The sequence below is a fragment of the Symphalangus syndactylus genome, chromosome 3 (genome assembly GCF_028878055.3).
Source record: "Symphalangus syndactylus isolate Jambi chromosome 3, NHGRI_mSymSyn1-v2.1_pri, whole genome shotgun sequence".
In the NCBI taxonomy this organism is placed as follows: Eukaryota; Metazoa; Chordata; class Mammalia; order Primates; family Hylobatidae; genus Symphalangus; species Symphalangus syndactylus.
The window spans coordinates 86,885,826-86,906,662 of record NC_072425.2 but is presented as its reverse complement, the minus strand read 5'-3'; the positions used below and the strand labels follow the sequence as shown (position 1 = coordinate 86,906,662).

The window sequence follows — 20,837 nt, the reverse complement described above, 5'->3', positions numbered from 1 at the left end:
GCTCTTTCCAAACTGTCCGTTTCAGGTTCTACTTACTTACATTAGTAACAATGGCCAAACATAGTAAATAACGCTATTTTGTTAGAAGAATGGAAAAAACTAAATAATAAAAGTAGGATTCAAATACAGGTGAAGGTCCCAGGAAACCAGTATCTAGAACTGAAAACTAGTTTCCATTAATTAGCTGCCTTTCCTTCTACCAGAAAATAGTGCTACTATTCCATGTAGCTCTCCACGGGCTCTTGCCCAGCCAGCTCTAGTTTCCTAATATAACTGAGGGAAACTTTAGACTCACATTTAACCTACAAATAAATCACACAACTCTCCAGTGCCATTCCCATCCCCTAGCAACAGAGCCGCCAGGACCTTTATTTCTTGCAATCAGAACTTTAATGCAGAGGAGGAAGTAACAGCTTGGTTTGTCACAAACTGAGAACTATCTGTATTCTTACTACCTCGGAATATCCTAGAAGGAGTTATTAATTCACTGCAAAGGGAAACTGTAATCCATATGTTAGGTCAATGGGCAGGAATTAACTTGGAAAATTTTTTTATATCATGATCCGCCCGCCTCGGCCTCCCAAAGTTGGGATTTACAGGCGTAAATAGCACCTAGGTACATACATAAATTCCGTTTTGAAAAAATACCAAAAGGCTTAATTTTTACCTGATAATCCTAGCATGTTCAATTCAAAAAAGACTCAAGCATAACATTGTTAAAAACATTTATTCTGATACATTCTATCATAAGTTAGTACAAGTTCCACTCTGCTACAGATGCATCTGTGAAGAGCCTTGTGCCATCCAACTAGTGACTGAATGACGTCCCATCTCTTATCCGAGCCAGAGCACACATCTTCCATGCTGTCCGCTGATTGCCTCCAAATCCAGAAGACCAAATAATCCTTTATCCCCAAAGTAGGCTAAAATGTTTGTGAAGAGGAGAAAGAAATTAAATTCTAAAATAAAAATCTTCTAGACATAACCTAAGACCTGAAAATTTTATACATTTATGTTTGTTTCCTCATCAGAATTCAGTTATGAAAAGACAAGGATCAATCCCACTGAACAAACAAATTAAACATACAGAACTGTATTAAAATACACTTCTGAGCACAGTTACCTATCAGAAACACAAACAAAAATGAGAGCAGACATAAAATGAAGTCAATCAAAAGGAAAACGATTACTGATTTCCATTAACAGGTAGGCCTGATAAACCCAGAAAACAAAGCTATCTCATTATTAGATATAATATCAGTAATACTAAAATCACATTTATTGAATGGTTTCTGTGCATTAGACACTGAGGAAAGTTCACAACTCCCAACGACGATGCCTATCTTAATGTGCAAATTGAGGCTCTGAGATAGTTATATATGATTTAAGTGGGTACAGTGGGATGTGGCCTAAGTGCTCTTACAACCATTAAGTTCCTAGGGAGCAATTAGCCTCTACTTCCACCTCAACTAACTCTTACCCCAAACATTCCAGCCGCTAAGAAGCCCAAACTCCCAAATCATTTGCTGACTCCAATAGAGTCTAAGAAGGAGAAAATAGATGTTTCATTTCTAAATTCTGCTGCTTAAAAATGTAGCCCAGTTGAATAAAACTGCATTATTAAATGACAATGACAGTTTTGTAAAGTTTATTTTTAAAAAATATTTTCCCTGTGCCTAAGAAGAAAACACACATCTATTTCCAATTTTCAAATGTGTATTCAAATCTCCTCTTAAACCCTAAGTATTTTTGCACACAGTTAAGATACGAAAATAAATTATTGGCCAGGCATGATAGTTCATGCCTGTAATCCCAGCACTTTGGAGGCTGAGGTGGATGGATCTCCTGAGCCCACGAGTTCAAAACCAGCCTGCGAAACATGGTGAAACCCTGTCTCTTAAAAAAAAAAAAAAAAAACACAAAAATTAGCCAGGCTTGGTGGTGCACACCTGTAATCCCAGCTACTCAGGAGGCTGAGGCAGGAGAATCACTTGAACCTGGGAGGCGGAGGTTGCAGTGAACCGAGATTGCACCATTGCACTCCAGCCTGGGCAACAGAGCAAGACTCCAACTCAAAAAAAAAAAGAAAAAAAAAAATTAGCCAGGCGTGGTGACACATGCCTGCGGTCCTGGCTACTCGGGAGGCTGAGGTGGGAGGACCACCTGAGCTCAGGAGGTCAAGGCTGCAGTGAGCCGTGACTGTGCCACTGCACTCCAGCCTGGGTGACAGAAAAAAACACACAAAAAAAGATCTATGAAGGTCTCTTCTTCATTGGTAATGGGCAGCAAAAACATAAAAAGGAAATCTTGCTCAGCCTTATGCAGATAATGGAAATGATTCTCTTAACCTTGATATTCACATATTTTGCCTAATTGTAAAACATTTTGCCTAAATGTTTTACTAAGACACTGCCCCTTATATATTAAAGTACTTTTGAATAAGGCATTCATGCCAACCAACATTTGCTGACCACATACAATGAGTCATCCTGGGTGAAAGAGGATACACTACGATGAATGTGGTCCTAATCGCAAACAACCCAACAACTTGGCAAGGGAAACAAACTAGTAGATCATTAACTGTATTGTTTACATAAGTATGATATAAACAATAAATATATGTAGAAACAATAGACTTTATATCAATAAACAATACATTTTATGTTAATAAAAACCATAGCAGGTATAATTCTGTTCCTTTCAGAGTACAGATTAGGCAGCTCAGATCTCTCTAGTCACTCTTCCCAGTGCAGGGAGCACAGTACATGAAATTCCTTAACTGAGTAACCCTTTGCAGGCACTCACTCGATTCTTTCCTAAAACACAAATGCCTCTGGAAGGAAACCAGAAGATGCTCTTAATGACAGAAAAGAACAAGAGGGTTAGCACCAGGAAGGAGAGAAGCACTGAGAAGACAGTAAGATGAAGAAATGAAAAGCCACAGGACAGGGATGCTTCATCTAGTTGTTGAAGGTTCAAATCTTGCTGGGATAAATGCAGCCCCAAAAAGGGACAACAGAAAGACACATTCTCTCCCCACTTCTGTATCCTAAATCACCCAAGGCACAAAAAAATGTTATTTCCTAGCATGCAGGTCCAGCCTAAAATTTGTACAAGATGCAATGCTTTCTCAATTCCTGTCCAAAGGACCACCAAGACGGCCAGGTGCTGTGGCTCATGCTTGTAATCCTAGCACATTGGGAGGCCCAGGTGGGAGGACTGCTTGAGCCCAGAAGTTCGAGACCAGACTGGGCAACACAGTGAGACCTTGTCTCTACAAAAAAAACTAAAGTAAAATAAAAAAAACCCACAGAAGACCATCAAGAGATGAGGGTCATTAGTTAATTCAATGCTTGTTGCGCAACTACTTTAGGTGCTTATGAGACAAAATATATTATAGCTGCAAGCATAATACAAGGCAGAGAATGACAGATACAAAAGGATACTATGGGGCTGGGCGCAGTGGCCCATGCCTATAATCCCAGCACTTCGGGAGGTTGAGGCAGGATCACTTGATCCCAGGAGTTTGAGACCAGACTAGGCAACAGGGAGAGATCCTGCCTCTATAAACATTAAAAAGAAAAAAAGAACCTATGGAAACACAAAAAACAGAGTAGTTTTAGCTAGGAGAAAAGAAGAAAGAGATTTACGAAGTGGCGACATTTGAGATCGGGCTTTTCTAGAAGCAGATTTCCATCCAGTGGATACTAAGGGGAAAAAGCATTCCAGGCTGAGGGAGCACAAGCATAGGGGCAAAGGCATAAAAATATACATAGTTTATTCTGGGACTTAGCATGCAGTATCATATAGCTAGAGCACTGTTTTCATAAGGAAATGGGGATAAAAAAGATGACACTGAAAGATTAAAAATTACTATTAATAGTTTACTGATCACATATTACTTGACAAGTACTGCTAATACTTTATATATAATATTCTTATTCAATGCTCATGGCTACCTTATTAGGTAGGTATTATTATCCCCAACTGATAAAAAAGGGAGATGACAGCTTAGAAAGGTTAGTGGCTTCTTGGAGGAAGGTATTTGATGATAATTTCCAATACTTGGAAAATGTCCACACAGCTTGACTCAGTAGTCCTCTCTTATGTTTCCCAAGGTAATGTTTCTCTAAGCAAATAACTGGTCTAAGGCCAAGGCCACTCAACTAGTAGGCAGCAGATATATTACCTCAATCCCTATTTTACAGAAAAGGAAATTCATAGATCAAAGAGTAAGGGCTAAGAAAAATGGACTTAGTGGGGAATCTGAAAACAGTTTCTAAAAGTCATGCCATAAACAGTTAAAGGAAGAGAAAGAGGTGAAAAAGGTAGTGTGTGAAGATCATTTGTTGAAAAAATTTATCAGGGAAAACAGAATAACTGCAGAAGTGAACAATTTGAAGGCACATATTGTAGTACTCTTTGAGAATAAAGAAGACCTTCCTCTGAAAATGAAGAGAGCAGCAAGGCAGATGTGGTGGAGGAAATTCATATCAGATGGCATTGTGCTAAGTAAAGGAAGAGGTAAAATTACTTGGGGAAGGCCACATGACCCAGTGGAAAGAATGTGAGCTTTGGAAATAGAACATATTCCACCACCTACTGACTGTATAACCTGCTCTGAAGGACTGAAGTGACAACTAGACACATTGTGTAAAAAGTACCTAAAGCAGTGTAGGTGATAGTGACACATAGTAGGTGATAGTGAATATTTTCTGCCCAGTCTAGAAAAACATGGCTCAGAGTAAAAGTTCGAAGAAAATGAATGAAGCCCTAGAATAGTCAGTGAAAAGTCTGTGAGGGCAACCCACAAGAGATGTCTGAGACAGGATCAAGCAGAAATCCGATTCACTAGTGTGCAGTAGTCATGGTCATCATAGTGCCACAAGTATCAGTCGTTCTTCCAGAGCAAACCTGCCTGTTTGAGATTATACCTATACATATAATTTTCAAAAGCATGCACATATATGCATACATATGTATATTAATATGTATACTGTGTGTGTGAAGTTTTCACAAGTGCTTACACATACCGGAAAGATCATTTCTGAGAAAGGAATTTGACAGTCAAGAGCCATAAATGCTCATACTTTATTAATCCCAAGACAATTTATAAGGAAATCAAAATCCATAAGAGCTATGTATACACAAATGTTAATTATTTACTTTTTTTTTTTTTTTTTTGGTAGAGATGGGCCTTGCTATGTTGCCCAGGCTGGTCTTGAACTCCTAGCCTCAAACAATCCTCCCACAATCTTCCCACCGTGGCTTTCCAGAGTGCTGAGATTACAGGTGTAAGCCACCACACCCTGCCCAAATGTTAATTATATTGTTATATAAAATACTGAAAAATTGAAAAACCTACGTAAACCGCAACTGGAAAATATATGGGATAGCAACTCAAATTTTAGGTGAAAACAAAATCCTGCATACCCTTGTCAGAATGATATAAAAGGTTGTATTCATCTGAATGAGGATAAGATGGGAATATGGGAAATTTAAAACAATTCGTATTTTAAAGTGGTAGGATAATAAATTTTTTTTCTATTAAAATATGTTTCATTGTAGTTATAACATGGTACAGTAAATACAAATTAGGAGGGGGAAGAGAAAGTAGTTGCAGTTTTCCAATAGCCCAAAACTATACTGACTGATAAAGCTCCATTTCAAGGCCTGCCACTATTACTCTTTTATATCTTAGTGATTCAGTACTACTGTATGAACATTTGCCCTGAAATGTTTAGTTTTAAGAGCAGTACCTCAAAACAGTTGGTTCAGGCATTCCAGGATCTGCACCCCTCTTAAATCCTGAATCAAGGAAGACAGAAGAGAAAAAATATTAATTAAAACCCCAGCAGACAAAACATTTACAATCAAGACTTTTTCTTCTTTGTAACCCAACCTAGGATAGCTAGAATGATATCTAGACCAACCAGCACTATCTAAATTTACCTACGCTACAGAAGTCTCTAATCTTCATTAGAGTATGAAATTATGTCCAGGACTAATCAGTAGGAAGAACAAGCTATCTTATTCCTTTCTTTTGGAGACAGAGTCTCACTCTGTCACCCAGGCTGGAGTGCTGTGGCATGATCTCGGCTCACTGCAACCCCTGTCACCTCTGCCTCCCAGGCTCAAGCTATTCGCCTGTCTCAGCCTCCTGAGTAGCTAGGATTACACGCACGTGCTGCCACGCCCAGCTAAATTTTTTTGTATTTTTAGTAGAGACAGGGTCTCACCATGTTGGCCAGGCTGGTCTCAAACTCCTGACCTCAAATGATCCACCTGCCTCGACTTTCCAAAGTGTTGAGATTACAGGTGTGAACCACCATGCCCAGACGAAAACAAACAACTTTTTCAGTGAGCCACTGCACACGGCCATTATTCCTATTTATATACACAATTGGCACAGTTGCCCTTAGCATGTTCTATCTTTCATTATTAGTCATTTACCCAGAAATTAGATACCACAACTCCCAAATTATACTGGATGAAAGACTATGAAGAGCAAAATGATTTTTGGAAAAACTCACAACTATACTTTTTAATTTTTTTAGAGACAAGATTTCACTATACAGTTCAAGGTTGGTCTTGAACTCCTGGGCTCAAGTGATCAGCCTCCTCAGCCTCCCAAAGTGCTGGGATTACAGGCGTGAACCACCATGCCTGGAGGAAAAACTACTGAACTTTTTAAAAAACACAACTGAGGATATTTTATCCCCCATAAACTTCTTTTTATAAAACAAAGACCAATGATAGAAAAAGGATGGGTGGAGGGCGGGGGGGCAGGGGATGGATCATCCAATACTTATTATTTAACAACTTAATTAAATCAACTCGTTACAAGTATGGTTAAGTATCTTTTACCATTTAAAATATATTTATAAATTAACCTGATGACATGTATGTTCACTTGCTGAAGCAACTGACTAAGTTAGAGAGGTTTCAAGAACTATGAAGGGTCTGCAATTTTATCTTATTTAAAAGATAACAAAAAATAGTATGTGTAATAGGGAATAAAAGTTAATATGTAAAAAAAATCTTGTGACTTAGACCACTAAAATAAATAAAAGATAACGAACTGGCCTGCCAATTTCACAGATGTTGGTATAAATACTATTCTTTTTTTTTTTTTTTGAGATGGAGTCTCGCTCTGTCACCAGGCTGGAGTGTAGTGGTATGATCTCAGCTCACTGCAACCTTCGCCTGCTCCTGGGTTCAAGCGATTCTCCTGCCTCAGCCTCCTGAGTAGCTGGGATTACAGGCTTGCGCCACTACACCCAGCTAATTTTTGTATTTTTAGTAGAGACAGAGTTTCTCCATGTTGGTCAGCCTGGTCTCGAACTCCTGACCTCCAGTGATCCGCCTGCCCCAGCCTCCTGCACATGTGGTGGATTGCACTGCAGATTAACTGGAGTTTAGGGAACAAGAGTCTTTTATAACGGCCTGTAAGCACGTCTCCCTTTGCTCTGGCTGGAGGTACTATTTTCCGAGGCTGTTTGTTCTACAAACACCCTCAAAAGATAATATGGAACAAAGGGTCATCAGAGCCTCTGCTTATAAGATGTGCAGAAATGCAAGAGACCATGGAGAATTATCTTCCAACAAGTGGCTCATTAAAACTCTTTTGTTAGTAAATGTCCAGACAGATTCTCTATTATCGTGTCACTGCTTGTCATATTTTATAGTACTATACTCCCTGAAGCACTGAAAGTTATGATTGAACCTAAATTACATACAAAGTTAAATCTGCAGTTGCTGGTTTTAGTGAGAGTTGAGGTAGAGGAAGTAAAAGAACAACCTGGAGCCAGGTGTGGTGGCCCATTCCTATAATCCCAGCACTTTGGGAGGGCAAGATCGGAAGATCACTTGAAGCCAGAAGTTCAAGACCACCAGCCTGCGTAACACAGCAAGACCCTGTCTCTATTTCAACGTGGGAACTGGTTTAGACATAAAATTAAATGTACAGCATAAAGGAAAAGACAATGATAGACAAGTACTGGAAAGACAACCTTAACACCAATCTCATATAACTTGAATTGAATGTTGGGGTGAAAATCATCATAACGGTAGTCCTAGGAAGAGAATATAGCCAGTGTGCATAAAAAGAAAAATAAACTCTAGTATGGAAAAGGAATGCATTATCCACTCTTAGACGAAGGCCCCTGGCATGCAGATTGCAGCAATCAGCTACAGCTTTCTAGCAATAGAAACCGAATCTCAAAACAGGGAGGAGGAGGGAACAGTAGATGAAAAGACTTACAGAGAAGCAAAAAACCACAGGGACACAAAAAGCAAGAGCACGCTAAAATAGGACCTCGCATAGGCAGTGAAAGAAGAAGGTGGCTCAAAGAAGGGGAAGAATCAAGCTTCCACACCTCTCGTAGCTAAAAGGGGAGCTAGTCCTAGTGTTTGACCAGCCAGAGTAGGCCCTTCTAACAGTTAAGTGAAAGAAGTGAGTGGGGGGGCGAGGTGCTGCAAGAATAGTGGGGACAACACCAACTGTCATATTTACTCTAATCCTTGGTACCCACACAAAGTCACTAAAATCTAGAAAAGTAATGTTTTTTTAAAAAATTGCGCCGAGAATAAGGGAGAAAAACGTCTTTTTAAGTTCTATAATCCCAGGTTATCAGTTGGCTTGCAACTCATGGAGAAATAGAAACCACAGCTGCTTAGTACAGAGTGTACTTTATCTTATACAATGCATGACACCTAAATTAAACAGGAAGCAGCACCTTGTTAAAACCATAGCATTTTAAAATGTGAAACTGAGTTTTAGAATTGTCAAACTATATGCTCAAACTGACACAGCTAGGATGAAAAATCTGCTCTTTCCCTTTCACCGAACTGCCTAAGTGGGGCAGTAAAATTAAAAAGAAAAAACTTGGCCGGGCGCGGTGGCTCACGCCTGTAATCCCAGCACTTTGGGAGGCCGAGGCGGGCGGATCAAGAGGTTAGGAGATCGTGACCATCCTGGCTAACACAGTGAAACCCCGTCTCTAGTAAAAATACAAAAAATTAGCCGGACATGGTGGCGGGCACTGTAGTCCCAGCTACTTGGGAGGCTGAGGCAGGAGAATGGCGTGAACCCGGGAGGCGGAGCTTGCAGTGAGCTAAGATCACACCATTGCACTCCAGCCTGGGCGACAGAGCCAGACTCCGTCTCAAAAAAAAAAAAAAAAAAAAAGAAAAAGAAGAAGAAAAAACTACAGCCTGGCCGCAGTGATTCACACTTGTAATCCCAGCACTTTGTGAGGCCGCGCGCGGGGCGGGGGCCGGCGGGAGGGGAGGTAGCTAACTTGAGGCCAGGAGTTTGAGGCCAGCCTGGCCAACATAGCAAAACCCCGTCTCTACTAAAAATATAAACATTAGCCGCGAGCGGTGGCTGCAAGTCTGTAATCACAGCTACTCGGGAGGCTAAGGGGGAAAGATCGCTTGATCCCGAGGCAGATTGCGGTGGGCAGAGATCGCGCCACTACACTCCAGCCTGGGCACATAGCGAGACTATGTCTCAAAAGAGAAAAAAGGAAAAAAAAAAAAGAAGAGAAGACAGAAAAGAAAAAACTACAGAATAGGTCCCAGTCTGCAACCCTAACTGAAAAATATTAATAAATCCTTGTAGTAAGTGACCGAGCCTGTTGGCACGAGCCTGTAGTCCCAGCTACTTGGGAGACTGAGATGGAAGGATCGCTATAGCACAGGAGTCGGAGGTTGCAATGAGCCGGGATAGGGCCACTGCACTCCAGTCTGGGTGACAGAGCGAGACTCTGTCTCAAAAACAAAAACCAAAAAAAACCCCAAATCCTTTAAGCACCCTATAGTGGTTAAGACTATGGGCTCTGATGCCCCACTGCCTGAGCCCATAACTCCCTCAGTCAGCATAGCTGGTGCGACCTTGGCAAAAAAGTTTCTCTACGGCTGTTTCCTCACCTGTAAAATGGGGGCAGTAATAAAAATCATCCAAACCCTTCACTGTACAGGTAAGAAAGCAGAGGCATCCAACGACTATTATTATAATCATGCTTTCAATGGCAGTGGTACTTTCACGAGATGTCTCGATTCCCTGAACAGGACTCTTTCCACTTAGGACCACATGGAGCGGTGACGAAAACACCCCGAGAACCACCTAGTGCTAAAGAGTGGATTAGTCACTTTCACATCCACTGGGGTCATACAACCCTCCCAACAACCCCGAGAAGTATGACCTCCACTTTAAGGATGCAAAAATAGAAAAGGAGGGATTGTAAGACTGCTTAAAGACCATGCAACTATAAAGCGATAGAACGAGATCTCGAACTCAGGTTAGATCTGCCCCCCTTGACCAGACAGCCTCAGGGGCCGTGCATGGCGGTGTTCCCTGTTTTTCTCTCCCTCCCCCGATGGCCAAAAATGGGGCTGCTGTCTCCGCCACCCGCTTCCCTCCAGTCACTTTCCCGGTTCTTCTCCCACTGACCCAGATAAATCACAAGAGGGATAAAGCCCCAGCGAATGGCAAACTGGCCCCCCTTGAAGAGCTGCTGTAGTCTCTGCTTGGCCTCTTTGCTCAGCTTCACCATGGCGACGGCCGTGTGGCGCAGAGAGGACCCCTTACAGCAACCACCGCGTCGGGAATCCGAAAGGGAAAGGAGGTGCGCAGGCGCCACACACGGCCTTTACGGCAGGAGTCGTGAGCGTCGCCAGCAGAGGTCGTAATTCATCGCCTTTAACCTTCCCTGCTCTTCCGCCTCGCCGCCAGTAGTAGGCGCGTGCGTGGTTGCGATCATGGCTGGCTGTAACTTCGCGTTTCTGTTACCCACTTTTAAAGCGCATCTTCAGGTGTTCCTTCCTTCTCATAGAAGGAACATTAATTAAATTCAGAGGGACTGGGTTTTAGTCCCAACTCTTATTCTTACTGGCTGTGTAACCGTGGACAAGTATTTAACTTCTCAGAATCAGGTTGTTTGTTCAAACCTGAGGTTGAAATGCAAAAAGGTTACGAAGTGACACTCAGTGGGGCCCGAATCCATGTTTTCTTTGATCCCAATCTTTTAAAAAAAATTTTTTTAATTACTTGCCAACATTTTAGAATTGGGGAAATCTCACATGAAATTCTGGACTTTTGAAGCTGAGAAATTCCATTGCAACAATCAAGGAGACTAAATAGGAAATGACACTTCTGTTTGGCCATCTTGCCCTCATTGGTTTAGAATGGCAGTGGTTCTCAACCCTGGCTGCACGTTAGAATCACTTTAGGAGAGGTAAAACCATACTCATGCTGGAGACCTACTCCTAGAAATTCTGATGAGTTTGGGGCTGGGAACTGGCCATTGATCTGCCTTTGAAGTTCCCCAAGTGATTCCCAACCTCTGATGTAATAAATTTCTGGCTGCTGTCGTATTTGAGGTTTGACCCCCCAGGTCTAAGACTTAATTGATTTTTAAGGCTGTAAGACATTTCTAAGGCTTTGACTTTTTCATGCCTCATTCTGAAGGTATGTAGTCGTTTTCTGTGCCCAGTGGCTGTGCCCCTGAAAATTTCCCCTTGCTGACCTCTGTGGCTTGCGCCTGTAATTCTGGCTATTTGGGAGGCTGAGGCGGGAGGACTGCTTGAGTTTGATGCTGCAGTGAGCTGTGATTGGGCCACTTGCTGTAAGCTCCCAAAGGGTTCACTTTGCCGCTGCCTGGACAGAGCCGATTGATCAATACAGGGGAATTACAATAAAGTGTAATTCACGCAGAGCTGGCTGTGCAGGAGACCAGAGTTTTATTATTACTCAAATCAGTATCCCATAGCGTTCAGGGATCAGAGTTTTTAAGGACGATTTGGTGCGTGGGGAGACAGCCAGTAAGTCGGAAGTGCTGATTGGTTGGGTCAGAGATGAAATCACAGGGAGTGGAAGCTGTCTTGCACTGCGTCAGTTCCTGGGTTGGGGCCACAAGATCAGATGAGCCAGTTTGCCTATCGGGGTGGTGCCAGCTGATCCATTTTGCAGGCTCTGCAAAGTATCTCAAGCACTGATGTTAGGCTTTACAATAGTGTTATTCCCAGGAGCAATTTGGGAAGGGTCAGAATCTTAGTTCCTGGGTTGGGACCACAAGATCAGATGAGCCAGTTTACCGATCTGGGTGGTGCCAGCTGATCCATTTTGCAGGGTCTGCAAAATATCTCAAACACTGATGTTAGGCTTTACAATAGTGTTGTTATCCCCAGGAGCAATTTGGGGAGGGTCGGAATCTTGTAGCCTACAGCTGCATGCCTCCTAAACCGTAATGTCTAGTCTTTTGGCTAATCTGTTGGCTTGTATACCAAACCTGCACATGCACTCCCTGAAACTAAAGTGAAAGTTGGAAAGAGAAAAAAAAAAAGAAATAGTTTCTGTTTTGGTGGAGCTCAGATAACAACAGCAATGGACAATATAATGACTGAAAGCACAAACCAACTGTGTGATCTTTGATCAATTATTTAATATCTCTGAATCTCAGTTTCCTTATCTGTAAAATGAAGCCAATTATATATATTTAAATCCTTACAAAAATTAGTAAAATAAGCTATAATGCAATGCAATCTTACAAATTTCTGTAAGGATTAAAAGAATATTTTTTAGGCAAGAAGGGGATTTGTTTTGGGAAATGGCTGTTGTCATCTTCGTTTTAAGCTATAAACTAAAAGTTCCTTCCAAAGTTAGTTCAGCCTATGCCCGGGAGTGAACAAGGACAGCTTGGAGGTTAGAAGCAAGATGGAGCTGGTGATGTCAGATGTCTTTCGCCATCTCAGTTATAATTTTACAGTGGCTGTTTCATCACTACAATCCAGCCTGGGCAACAGAGTGAGACCACATCTTTAAATACAAGAAAAAAAATTCACCTCATATTATGGTATTCTTCTGCTAGGCTCATCATCATGAATAATAACAACCTGTGTCTACTATGCTGTCACTGTGTTAAGTGCTGAAAAATAGTTCTTTTTTTTTTGAGATGGAGTCGCCCAGGCTGGAGTGCAGTGGCGTGCTCTCAGTTCACTGCAAGCTCTGCCTGCCGGGTTCACGCCATTCTCCTGCCTCAGCCTCCCAAATAGCTGGGACTACAGGCGCCCACCACCACGCCCAGCTAATTTTTTGTACTTTTTTTTTTTTTAAGTAGAGATGGGGGTTTCACCATGTTAGCCAGGATGGTCTCGATTTCCTGACCTCGTGATCTGCCTGCCTTGGCCTCCCAAAGTTCTGGGATTACAGGTGTTAGCTACCGCGCCCAGCTGAAAAATAGTTCTTTTAATCCTTACAGGAATTTGTAAGATTGCACTACATTATAGCTTATTTTACTAATTCTTGTAAGGATATATATGGCTTCATTTTACAGATAAGGAAACTGAGATTCAGAGATATTAAATAATTGATAAAAGATCACACAGTTGATTGCTCTTAGTCATTATATTATCCCTTGCTGTTATCCGAGCTCCTCCAAAACAGAAGCTATTTCTTTTTTTTTTTTTCTTTCCAACTTTTACTTTAGTTTCAGGGAGTGCATGTGCAGGTTTGGTATATGGGTAAATTGCATGTTGCGGGGGTTTGGTTGCACAGTTTATTTTCTCACCCAGGCAATAAGCATAGTACCTGATAGGTAGTTTTTGGATCCTCACCCTCTTCCCTCCCTCAAGTAGGCCCCCATGTATATTGCTGCCTTCTTAGTGTCCATGTATTCAATGCAGAAACTGTTTCTTTCTCATCTTTTTATTTAAATACCTGATACATAGTAAGAATGCAGTGAATGTGGCACTTATCCTGCCAGTTGGGCTAAAAATACCAGTCATTTGCCTTCCTCAAACATTCATTGAGCCTTATTATATGCTAGGCACTAGAGATAATAAGATTTTTTTTTAAGCTGCCTTAAGAATATCATGGTTGAATGGAGAAACACGAGGAAACAGATGATTCCAATGCAATGTGAATATATATACTAAGTCCCACAATAAAGTTATGCTCAAAATTTGACTGAAAGGCAGAAGAAAGACAACTAACACTGCCTAGGGGAGTCAGGGAACTTTTGAAGAACCCCATGCAGTTAAACTAGAAAGAGGAGTAAATTTGAAAACCATTAAGAAGGTGAAATCAGCAGGACTTTTTGGCCAAATGAATATGAAGCACAACATTGAAAGAAGTAGTCAAGGATGACTGTCAAGTTTTGAGCTTGTGTAACATGCTGGATTAATCTTACTCCTTGACCTCCACAAAGTCTAAATTATATAGATTTGATCCAGGACAGGTGAACCCTAAGGTAAGTCTTAGCCTGTGGGTTCTTGGCTTTACCCAGAGAAGAATTCAAGGCCAAGCTGGTGGTAAAATAAAACAGCTTTATTAAAGAGGTGTTACAGCTCCATGACTGCTCCTGCAGAAATAGCAGCTCAGGGCAGTTTTTCAGTCATATTTATACTTACATTTAATTACATGTAGATTAAGGGAGAGTTTATTCAGTAATTTCTAGGGAAGGGGTAGTAACGTTTGGGTTGTCAGGTCACTGCCATAGAAAGGGGTGATAGCTCCCCAGTGTTACCATGGCAATAGTAAACTGACATGGCACATGGCACACATGGCACATGACACACTGGGAGATGTGACTTATGGAAAACTGCTTCCACCCTGTCCCTGTTTTAGCTAGCCCTCAATTTTGTCCAGTGTCCAAGCCCTGCCTCTGGAGCTCAGTCCTGCCTCCCACCTCACAATAGAGATTCACCTCTACAGTAATTCCCACACATAGAGTTGGACATGGAGACAACATTACAATGGCCAAAGGTATGTTATATTCCTCGGGTACATTTCTTGTTGAAGGAAAACAGATTGAGAACCTCTCTTCTATTCTTGATGTGCCCTCCTAGTTCAGGTCCTCATAGCCTAAACTATAATAGCTGGAAGCTATCTGGTCTGCCAGTCTCTAGTCTCCACTTTTGCTATATACTCTATACACTATAGTTAAGATCAGGCTTCTAAATTGTTGCTTTGCTCATGTCACTCCCCTTTTCAAACACCTCCAGTGAGTTACCAAGGGCTACCTCCCTAAATCTGTTCATCTTCTGAAAATAAGCGTACTTCTCAGAATATTATTGTGAGAAATAAAAAAGTTAATATATAAAAGATCTTTGCAAATGTTAGAGTATTAGATACATAGTAAGTAACATCATAGTCAATGATAAAAGATAGTACCCAGAAAATGCTAAATGAGTGGCATCAACAAAAAAAAATTAAAGTTATAAGAGGGGAGAGCTAGACTTATGAGCTGAAATACTCAGGAAAAACTTTACAGAGAGCATAGTTGGTCTTGACGAGTGTTTACAGGTCCGGAAACTCAACTTTATCTGGTTGAGACAAGATTGAGGTAGGAGGCAGGACTTGACTCCAGACCAGATTGAAGACTAACTTGAAATAGGGAAGAGGCAAAAGCGCCTCTCCATAAGACATGCCCACAAGTACCATGTCAGTTTACCATTGCTATAGCAACACCTGGAAGTCACCCCCCTTTCTGTGGCAATGACCCAGAAGTACCACCTTCTTTTCTAGAAAATTCTGAATACCCACCCCTTAATTTGCACATAATTAAAACTGGGTATAAATATTACTGTGAAACTGCCCCTGAGCTGCTACTCTGGGCACACTGCCTGTGGATTAGCCCTGCTGTGGAAGGAGCAATACCTCTGCTGCTCCTGTTCACTGCTGCTTCAGTAAAAGTTGCTGTCTAAAACCACCAGCTCACCTTTGGCTTCTTTACTGTGTGAAGCCAAAAACCGTCTTGGGCTTGGGGCTTGTGTGCCCTACATCAAGATGGTCTCCTTTCCTTCAGCCTTGACCCTCCAGTCTCCAATTTTCCCTCTAAACTTCATATCCCCGAAAAAGAAAAAGAAAGAAAGGGAAAGAGAAAAGGAGGGAGGGAGGGAGGAAGGAAGGAAGGAAGGAAGGAAGGAAGGAAGGAAGGAAGGAAGGAAGGAAAGAAAGAAAGAAGGAAAGAAAAGAAAAGAAAACCTGCAATACTAAGTCATGGCCTAGAGCAGTGTCTCATGCCTGTAATCTCAGCGCTTTGGGAGGCTGAGGCAGGTGGATCACCTGAGGTCAGGAGTTCGACACTGGCCTGGCCAGCATGGCGAAACCCCATCTCTACTAAAAATACAAAAATTAGCCAGGTGTGATGGTGCATGCCTGTAATCCCAGGCTACTCGGGAGGCTGAGGCATGAGAATTGCGTTGCAGTGAGCCGAGATCGCGCCATTGCACTCCAGCCTGGACAGCAGCGTGAGACTCCATCACAATAAAAAAAAAAGAAAAGAAAAAAAGAAAGAAAAAGAAAACCTCCAGTGCTAAATCATTAAAAGATATTTTTAAAAAACACATGCATGGCCAGGTGCAGTGGCTCACGCCTGTAATCCCAGCATTTTGGAAGGCCGAGTTGAGTGGATAACCTGAGGTCAGGAGTTTGAGACCAGCCTGTCCAACATGGCAAAACCCCGTCTCTACTAAAAATACAAAAATTAGCTGGGTGTGGTGGCATGCGCCTGTAATCCCAGCTACTCGGGAGGCTGAGGCAGGAGAATCACTGGAACCCATGAGGCAGAGGCTGCAGTGAGCCGAGATTGCATCACTGCACTCCAGCCTGGGCGACAGAGCAAGACTCTGTCTCAAAAAACAAACAAAAAATACATATAAGCAATTCCTATATTAGAAATAATAATAATGAAATTATGATATATTTGTTGTTAGTATGTGCATAGAAAGAAATCTAGAAAAAATGTACTCTAAACTGTCAGTAGGAGTAATTATCTCAGGAGATGAGGAAGGGAATTACTGGAAATCTTTACTTTATATAGGTATATATACTTTATATATATACACTTATATATATATATATACATACACATACCCACACACATATGTATCTAGATAAATATATATATTTGTAATGTGTTCATTGGTTTTTATAACGAGCATATATGATTTGTCATCAGAAAAAAAAAACAATAAAGGTAGATAGATCTTTAAACCAAATAAAACCTTCCAGGGGCTCTTTATTGTATTTAGGACAAAAGATTAAAATCCATTTACAACCTACATGGCCCCTGAAGGCACCATGCTGTCTCATCTCTGCTGTTACCTCTGCCAGAAATGCCTTCCCATACCTCTTGCTTTTTACGATTCACTCAAGTATCTCCTCCAAGATGTCATCTCTGACCTGCCCTACCCCTGCACCAGCCTAGAGCAAATTGAGCACTTCCTCCATGGTGACTCCTACTCTGTTTTATTCTCGCTACCATCTCAAGCTAACTTAGATACTTGACTATCTCCCCCAAGTAAACTACAGATAAAGACTCTGTCTCATTCATTTCATATTCCCATTGACTGTGTATATAACACTTGTGGAACTGGTGAATTAATTTCATCAGAAACTAACAGCCTTAGTTTACCGTGCTACTTAATCTTCCATAAAGTGGGTATCTAAAACGCTTACTTGTAACTTTACCCTTAGAGATATCCTGAGAATAAAAGCTGGCATTCTCCATTCTGGTGGGCAAGAACACTCAAGCAACCAATTATAATGTTAACTAATACTTCCTGGGTGTTTACTAGTAGTATGTGATACACTGTGCTAAGGCCTCACGTGCATTAACTTATGGAATCTTCACAACCCTGTGAGGCAGGGACTGTATTATCATTCTCATTTTATAGATGAGGAACTGAGGCATGGGAAGGTGAAGTAAATTTGTTTTGTCCAAGGTCATGTAGCCAGCTAGTAAGTGGTAAAGACAGAATGGAAACTCCAGCGGTCTTACTGCAAAACCTCAATGTTAACCATAACACTATTTTGCCCTATAGGTGAGAAATAAGCATAGAAATAGAAGACAAACCTTTGTATGTTCTCAAAGAATATTTTCCTTTAGCTATGATAGATAAGAGACCTGTTTTCATGGTACTATAGTGGCACATATGATTAGACCAAAAGCTGGCTGGGGACTTAAGGGGTGGGTGCTGACTACCTGAACCAATCAGATCCACTGTAAGTGAGATTTGTACTCAAGATAGAAAGAAATACATTTGACTGAAGCTAGTTAGACAGAGAGACTACAAGACATGAAGCAATAGAATCCACCAGTGGGCAGAGAATACCGAGTTATAGTGATATCAAAGCACAAGGATGGAGAATAATGTGCTTTCTGGGCAGCAAGATAATCCCACCCTAGAGTTTGCTATGTGCTGAGCAACCTTTCATTCCCCAGCTATGTTCCAAAGTTGGTGAGTCTGGCTGTGACGTGATTCCTGGGAGTTTTTTTGTTTGTTTTTGTATTCTTTTTTTTGGGGGGGGTAGGGGGACAGAGTCTCACTCTGTCACTCAGGCTGGAGTTCAGTGGTGCGATCTTGGCTCACTGCAACCTCAATCTCCCAGGTTCAAGCGATTCTCCTGCCTCAGCCTCCCGAGTATCTGGGATTAAGGCACGCACCACCATGCCTGGCTAATTTTTGTATTTTCAGTAGAGATGGGGTTTCACCATGTTGGCTAGGCTGGTCTTGAACTCCTGATCACAGGTGATCTGCCCACCTCAGCCTCCCAAAGTGCTGGGATTACAGGTGTGAGCCACCATGCCCAGCCAATTCCTGGTTTGTTTTTTTTTTTGATGTAGAGAAAAGTAGAATTTTTCTCTACTAGTACATCAAGTACTGAATGTATAATTAAGTACATTATAACCCCATGGTCTCTGCTAATTACAAAATAACAGAAGAGAGGTTGAAGGCATCAAGGTGAGAAACCCAGGTGGGGAATCAACTGTCAGGATTTCACTAGCACCATCCAAGGAAAAGATGCTACCATCTCTATTGTATTATTTTTTAAAATATGGCTGGGTGCGGAGGCTCACACCTGTAATTCCAGCACTTTGGGAGGCTGAGGCAGCTGGATCACCTGAGGTCAGGAGTTCGAGACCAACCTGGCCAACACAGCAAAACCCCATCTCTACTAAAAAAAAATAATAATAATAAGACAAAAATTAGCCAGGTGTGGTGGCAGGTGCCTGTAATCCCAGCTACTCAGGAGGCTGAGGCAGGAAGAATTGCTTGAACCCAGGAGGCGGAGGTTGCAGTGAGCTGAGATTGCACCATTGCACTCCACTCTGGGCGACAGAGCGAGACTCTGTCTCAAAAAAAAAAAAAAAAAAAAAAAAAAAAAACTTCTAGAGAGGATAAAATAGTTGAACTCTTTAGGTGGTAAGGAAAAAAGAAACCTGGGGAAACATGGCTGGTGGATATTTCTGACTGCACAGACAGGCTTCACAGAAGAAAAGAAACTACTCCTTTGAATATCTATTTCCACATCTGCAAAATGGGAAGAGTAACTACCTGTTCTAGACTGAATTGTATCCCTCCAAAATTTACATATCGAAGCTCTAACCCCGCAATGTGACAGTATTTGGAGCTAAGGGCTTTAAGTAGGTAATATCAGTTAAATTAGGTCATGAGAATAGGGCCCTAATCCAATAGGAAAATCTTTCTCTCTCCACTCCTGCACAGAGAAAAGGCCACGTGAGCACACCATGAGAAGGCAGCTGTCTACAAGCCAGGAAGAGAGTCCTCACCAGAAACCAGCTCTGCTGGCACCTTGAACTTGGACTTCACGCCTCCAGAACAGTGAGAAAATAAATTTCTGCTGTTTCAGCCACCTGGTCTGTGGTATTCTGTTATGGCAGCCCAAGCTGACTAATACACTACCTAACAGGATTGTGAATGAGAAGAATTAAATCAGAAAATATAAATGCATTAATAAACATACCATGTATTGGGCACCTCCCTGTGCCAGGCACTTCACCATCATCTCTAGTCCTCCAAAACACATGCTGTTTGCACCACATCATGCTGCCGGGCACATAGTTGGCTTGTTGATTTGTGTGTGTGTGTGTGACAAGATCTCACTCTGTCAACCAGGCTGAAGTGCATTGGCATGATCATACTCATTGCAACCTCCAACTCCTGGGCTCAATGGATCCTCATTCCTCAGCCTCTTGAGCAGCTATGACAATGGGCGTGCACCACCACATCTGGCTAATTTTTTTAAATGTTTTTGTAGAGACAGGGTCTCACTGTGTTACCCAGGCTAGTCTCAAACTCCTGACCTTAAGCAATCCCCCCACCTCAGCCTCCCAAAGTGCTGGGATTATAGGACTGAGCCACCACACCCAGACAGCTTGTTGAATTTGGGATATGAATATCATAGTCTTATTAACACCATGTTTATAAGCCATAATTGTCTTTATGAATTTATTCATTTTGGAAAAGTAAGTACTAAGGATGTTCAGCTTTCTGTGCTATGGATTATTATGTGTGGAGAAACAAGAAAATGAGTCACAGTCCTCACTTAAATATTTTACCATCTAGTTAGAGATGAAGACAAGTATATTAATAAGTTACTGGCCCATATGACTAATCTTTGGAAAAACAATCACATAAAGTCAAGATCCAGCACAGGGACCCAGGGTCCAAAAGATTTGCATTTGACTCCCAGCTCTATAACTTAGCTGTGTGATCACAGTCAAATTGCTTAACCTCTCCCTTTTCTCATCTGCAAAACAGGGAAATAATAGCACCCACCTCCATCATTTATTATGCACAAAGAGATAATATGCCTGAAATATATCTAGCTAAGTAAAGACCTAATCAAATGTAAGCTGTGACTATTACTGTTTGTTGTTTGCTTCCTGCTTTTTACTATTGCAATTTCTAAGAGCAGCCTTTTTCAAAAGATTTTTCTCTCATCTTAAGGCTACCTGGGAACTGACTGCACCTACTACATACACCATAACATGTATGTACTACATACAGCCATAACATGGGGCAAG

At 41.6% G+C, this 20,837-nt stretch overlaps 1 protein-coding gene across 2 annotated transcripts; it reads right to left on the bottom strand.

Moving 5' to 3' along the window:
- Positions 1 to 708: 708 nt before the first annotated feature.
- Positions 709 to 10,666, bottom strand: TOMM7 (translocase of outer mitochondrial membrane 7). 2 transcript variants are annotated; one of them, XM_055272469.2, is made up of 3 exons: positions 10,457 to 10,666; positions 5,760 to 5,808; positions 709 to 923 (listed from the first exon to the last, which is right to left on the bottom strand). In XM_055272469.2, the coding sequence occupies exons 1-3, from the start codon at positions 10,557 to 10,559 to the stop codon at positions 908 to 910; spliced, it is 168 nt and encodes a 55-aa protein (XP_055128444.1). In that variant the 5' UTR covers positions 10,560 to 10,666; the 3' UTR covers positions 709 to 907. The 2 variants fall into 2 exon arrangements, with proteins under 2 accessions (XP_055128444.1, XP_055128441.1); XM_055272466.2 differs by lacking the exon at positions 709 to 923 and adding an exon at positions 5,144 to 5,309 and having other exon boundaries at positions 10,457 to 10,649.
- Positions 10,667 to 20,837: the final 10,171 nt, after the last annotated feature.